This window comes from Silurus meridionalis, chromosome 6 (assembly GCF_014805685.1).
Source record: "Silurus meridionalis isolate SWU-2019-XX chromosome 6, ASM1480568v1, whole genome shotgun sequence".
NCBI classification, from domain to species: Eukaryota; Metazoa; Chordata; class Actinopteri; order Siluriformes; family Siluridae; genus Silurus; species Silurus meridionalis.
In genome coordinates, this window is record NC_060889.1 from 24,159,787 (window position 1) to 24,165,786 (window position 6,000).

General features: G+C 38.1%; 1 protein-coding gene across 1 annotated transcript in view; it reads left to right on the forward strand.

Annotated features, from left to right (window-relative positions):
* Nucleotides 1–5,355, forward strand: part of LOC124387533 (basement membrane-specific heparan sulfate proteoglycan core protein-like) — a 58,845-nt gene extending 53,490 nt beyond the window's left edge. The window contains exons 17-21 of the mRNA XM_046851944.1: nt 410–676; nt 3,567–3,812; nt 4,389–4,520; nt 4,603–4,690; nt 4,737–5,355. Of these exons, the coding sequence (XP_046707900.1) occupies nt 410–676; nt 3,567–3,812; nt 4,389–4,520; nt 4,603–4,661 (704 nt within the window). The 3' untranslated portion in view covers nt 4,662–4,690; nt 4,737–5,355. The remainder of the gene's footprint in view (nt 1–409; nt 677–3,566; nt 3,813–4,388; nt 4,521–4,602; nt 4,691–4,736) is intronic.
* The last annotated feature ends 645 nt before the right edge of the window (nt 5,356–6,000 follow it).

Here is a 6,000-nt window from a genome sequence, read left to right on the forward strand (position 1 = left end):
TTGTAATCTAGCATACCAGTGTAGATTTAATCATTGCTAGAGACTCAAAGCATTTTGTTCATCCTTCTGGATAAGTGTGTCTGCTAAATGCCGCAAATGTAAATGCATACATGGGTATGTTTATTGTTTATTATTTTATAGGATCTTTAGAAAAACAAAATATTTTCTTTTTTTTTTTTGCTGGAGAGATGCTTTTAAACAGAAACACAATGTAAAAATACTGAAGAATTGGAAAGAATGAGGTGTAAAGATATTCTGTATGTATTTTGCTATTTAACACTGGTACAATGTAGCAGTTCAAACACGAAACAATTTCATCTTTAACCAAAATTAATCTTTATGTAATGCCATGAACAATCAATATTAATATAAATTTTAAATATAATAATATTTTTATGATCATGAACAGGTGAATCTCCTCCAGTGTCTCTGATCATCAATCCCAGCAGAACTCAACACTTTACTGCTGAATCTCTCTCACTGGGCTGTGAGGACCAGAGAAACTCTACTGGATGGACAGTGAGACACGACACGCACATTCAAGCCTCATTCAGTTGTTCATCAGTTTCAGGATCTACATGTAACATCAGCTCCCTCTCTCCATCACACACTGGAGTTTACTGGTGTCAGTCTGAATCTGGAGAACGCAGTAAATCTGTTAAAATCACAGTACACAGTGAGTCTTTATCACTTCTCATCAGTAGAATTTAATCCATGAACCAGACCAAACAATTAAACTGTATTATTAAAAATAGAGGCATTACATATTTATAATGATAAAATATAAAATACAGTTTAGTATCTTAAAGAAAAAACCCAGCCATTAGGACTGCACAAGCCACTGCACTACACAAGCCACTTACACTGGATGCCCTTCCTAAAATACAACAGATCCACCTTTCTCCTCTCCATCATATCAGCTACCAGAAAGGTAGATATGTTGTATTTTCAGGAGACCAAGTGGAAAGAGAGTAAGGCCAGGAACATTGGAGGTGGTTTTAAACTGTTCTTTCATGGTGTGGATGGAAAGAAAAAAGGTGTAGGGGTGATTCTGAAGGAAGAGTACAGTAAGAGTGTAGTGGAGGTGAAGAGAGTTTCTAATAGGGGGATGATCATGAAGCTGGAAGATGAAGTGGTGATGATAAATGGCATCAGTGCTTATGCTCCACAAGTGGGTTGTGAGGTAGAGAAGGAAAAATTCTGGAGTGAGTTGGATGAAGTGGTAGATGGTGTACCTAGGAATGAAAGATTGGTGACTGGGGCAGATTTCAATGTGCATGTAGGGGATGAGGAGGTGATGGGTAGGTATGGCTTTAAGGAGAGGAATGTGGAAGGGCAGATGGTGGTAGATTTTGCAAAAAGGATAGAAATGGCAGTGGTGAACACTTATTTTGAGAAGAAGGAGGATCATAGGATGATGTATAAGAGTGGCGGAAGGTGCACACAGGTGGACTATGTTCTATGTAGAAGATGCAACCTGAAGAAGATTGGAGACTAAGGTGTTGGCAGGGGACAATGTAGCTAGACAGAATCTGGTGGTGGTCTGTAGGATGGTTTTGGAGGTGAAGAAGAGGAGGAGAGTAAGGACTGAATGAAGAATAAGATGGTGGAAACTGAAGGAGAAAGACTGTAGTGAGAGATTCAGGGAAGAGGTCAGGCAGAGGCTCGGTGGTGGTGAAGAGGTGCTGGATGATTGGGCATCTACTGCAGAAGTGATAATAGAGACAGCTAGAAAGGTACTTTGTGTGACATCTGGAACTAGAAAGGAAGACAAAGAGACGTGGGGGTGGAATGAGGAAGTGCAGGAGAGCATAAGGAGAAAGAGGTTGGCAAAACAGAATTGGGATCGACAGAATAATGAGAAAAGTAGGCAGGAGTACAAGGAGATGGATGCTGCAGCGGGTAAAGAGGGATGTGGCGAAAGCTAAGGAAAAAAGGCATATGAGGAGCTGTATGAGATGTTGGACACAAAGGAGCAAAAAAAGGATTTGTACTGACCAGGCAGAGGGACTGAGCTGGGAAGGATTTGTTTCAAGTTAAAGCAATAAAGGATCTGGATGGAAATGTGTTGACTAGTGAGGAGAGTGTGTTGAGAAGATAGAGGGAGTATTTTGAGCAGCTGATGAACGAAGAAAATGAGAGAGAGAGAGAGAGAGAGAGAGAGAGAGAGAGAGAGAGAGAGAGAGAGAAGGTTGGATGGTGTGGAGATGGTGAAGCAGGAAGTGTATAGGATTAGTAAGGAGGAAGTGAGAGCAGCAATTAAGAGGATGAAGAGTGGCAGGTCGGTTGGACCAAATGACATACCAGTAGAAGCATGGAGATGTTTAGGAGAGATGACAGTGGGGTTTTTAACTAGATTGTTTAACAGGATTATGGAAGGTGAGAGGATGCCTGAGGAATGGAGAAGGAGTTTGCTGGTACTGATCTTTTAAAACAAGAGATATGTGCAGACCTGCAGTAACTACCGGGGAGTTAAGTTGATTAGTCACACCATGAAGTAATGGGAAAGAGTAGTGGAAGCCAGGCTGAGAGAAGAGGTGACCATCTGTGAGCAACAGTATGGTTTCAAGCCGAGGAAGAGCACCTCAGACACATAATTCGCTTTGAAAATGTTGATTGAAAAGTATAGAGAAGGTCAGAAGGAGTTGCATTGTGTGTTTGTGAATTTAGAGAAAGTGTAGGACAGGGTGCCGAGAGAGGAATTAAGGTGCTGTATAAAAAAAGTCCGGGGTGTCAGAGAAGTATGTGAGGGTGGTGCAGGACATGTATGAGGGCAGTGTGACAGCAGTAAAGTGTGCAGTAGGAATGAAAGACTGGTTCAAGGTAGAGGTTGGACTGCATCAAGGATTGGCTCTGAGAGCTTTCCTTTTTGCAGTGGTGATGGACAGGTTGACGAACGAGGTCAGACAGGAGTCTCAATTAACTATTATGTTTGCGGATGATATTGTTTTTTGTGGTGAGAGGAGGGAGCAGGTGGAGAGAGGCCTGGAGAGGTGGAGGTATGTGCTGGAGAGAAGGGGAATGAAAGTCAGTAGGAGTAAGACAGAGTACATGTGTGTGAATGAGAGGGAGAGCAGTGGAGTGGTGTGGTTGCAGGGAGAAGAGGTGGAGAAGGTGGAGGAGTTCATGTACCTGGAATCAACAGTGCAAAGTAATGGAAAGTGTGTTAGAAAAAATAAAAAAAAAGAGTGCAGGCAGGGTGGAGTAGGTGGAGAAAAGTGGCAGGAGTGATTTGCGATAGAAGAGTGTCTCCAACAGTGAAAGGGAATGTTTATAGGACTGTGGTGAGACCTGTGTTGTTGTATGTTTTAGAGACAGTGGAAATGAGTAAAAGACAGGAGGCAGAGCTGAAGATGTTGAGGTTTTCGTTGTGAGTGACGAGGATGGACAGGATTAGAAATGAGTTTATTAGAGGGACTGCTATTGTCACATCTACAATCTCTTGGTCATAAATGGCAGTTTGGTCCTACAGTAGTGTCACCTAAACAGATCATCAGAGGTCTGCATGTTAAAATTATAGTTTTACACATTTTGTGTTTGTATTGCTGCTTTTCTCTGTTCTACAGATGGTGATGTGATCCTGGACAGTCCTGTCCATCCTGTAACTGAGGGAAATCCTCTGACTTTACACTGTTTATATCGCAACACAAACATCTCAACTGGTATTGATTTCTATAAAGATGAATCAATTCTCCAGAATCAGACTACAGGAGTGATGACCATCAGCAGTGTGTCAAAGTCAGATGAAGGTTTCTACCACTGTAAACATCCAGAGAGAGGAGAGTCACCGAGAAGCTTGATTTCAGTCAGAGGTGAGAAAAGATTCATATATTCATAAAAAAACATCCTCAGGCATTAGAAAATATTTTTTATTTAAAGTAATTTACACTCTTCAGGCTACTTGAATCTGAATCATAAAATATTTAGTACTTTCCGTATTTTATGCTGTAGAAATAAATCCTTGCAATTACACCAGTTTTACACTATTTAAAAATAAACAACAATTTAGTATCCATGAATATACATAATGCATTTAAGGCCTGAATACTATTTATTAAATCCCACATTAAACAAACTATAGGCTGTGACTAACCTGATCAGTAACTGTCTTTAACCATTCGATCACTTCATGATAAATGATACAGCACTGTCTGAAAAAAAGACTTAAAACAATTTTGTCTTCTACATCATCAATAGGAAGAAGCCAAAACATATGTTCTTATAACTCTCCAAATTATATGTTCCAGAAATGATCATAATTAATTTAGAGACAGTTTCTCAAACTTAAAAGCAAGAGAATTGTATTTTGGCATTAAACTTAAATTTATGACCAGCAAGTTATATTTATTTATTGGTTTATTTATTTATTTATGTATGTTTTCTATTAGTATTTCTTCCTCCAATTCAAGCACATGGTGAAGCTTCATTATCAGTTCTGAAGCTCCTCAGCAGTGCAGTAACAGTCTCTGTGTATGTGCTGTTGACCTTCATTCTGGCAGTGAAATGCTACAGAGCTCAAAGTAAGAATCTTCAATACCCATCAAATGAAAACCTCTTTAATAAGAGACTCATCTGAAGTGTTCATGATTGTGTGTTTTACAGCTGAACCTGATGACAACAACAGACCATACAGAGTGATAGAAGCTGAAACATCTTTCTGAGTGTTAAATGGCACGTTTTTTGTTTCACAATTTAGCTTTTAAAAAACATTTCTTTTAGGATTTGGAATTGAACACATTGTCAGGATTTGGAAGTGTTGTTTCATATTTTGGCCACTAGAGGCCATCACTTATACATCACTGTATTTTATTTTACTGCATTTATAGAAGCTCTGTAGAAGCCAGGCGGCAGTGACCAACCCTAACCCTAACCCTAACCCTAACCCTAACCCTCTAGTGGCCAAATCATAAAACAACAATCTAAATCTAAATGAATGTACATGCTGTCAGTAAGTACAATTTTAGTAACGAGTGGATCAACAGGTGTTTAGTTTATTTTTAAATGATTTTTATTTCTGACATACTATTTGAATAACTTCTATTTGTTTTCTTTTCATGTTGCATTATTTTTAGCTATACAGTAAAACACTGTTGTACGAGCAACTAATAGTAAAAGCAAACGGAGATACGAGCGACCTTGCTCACAAAATTCTACCCTATTTCACGAGCAAATTTTGAGGCACAAGCAAACCCACACTGCCGGTTCCCTGCTCTCAGCCGAGGGTCGCATCAGTCGCTTAGTTAATCACTCGGTCACTCGGTCCCTTTCGTTGTTCAGTGCAGCAAAAACATAACTTTTTCTTAGTGTTATATTTTTATGTTTACATTACGGTAATTTGCGGTGTATTTGTTTTTAAAAATAGGCTACAAATACTTTTTAAGTGCAGAAATAAGCGATCGAATGAGATCTCGGAACGGATTAAATCGCTTTTACATTCATTCTTATGGGGAAAATCAGTTCGAACGTACAAGCAAATGGACACACGAGCAATTTTCAAGAACGAATTATGCTCGTACAACGGGGTTTTACTGTATGACTATTTTAATAAAATTTTTATGCTCTATATATCATTTACTCAGGGATAAATGTGCAGTGTGTTTAATAATATTTGTAATAAAATAGAACGTTGCTTATATTTAAATATCTTATTAAGAAAGTCTAAGTTTTTTTTTTTTTCTAAGAAGACTAATGTCTGCTTCTGTTCGATCATTTTAATAAAAACGTTTCATTAAAAAAGGTCTTTTTGTTTTTGTTTTAATAAACACTAAATAACTAGTATAATTATTTATATTTGGGTAGAATTATCTACACAAATTATTACACATAGTTCCATTTGTGCATTTAAAAAAACAACCTCTACTTTTATTAGGGGTTTACAAGAAAATATAATTTATCTGGATGTGTTCACCAGGTTTGTAAATAACATTATTTCAGTGAATTTCATTAATATACTTTAATTTGCCTAATTCTGTTTTCTTAATATTATACGTGTTTTTCTTT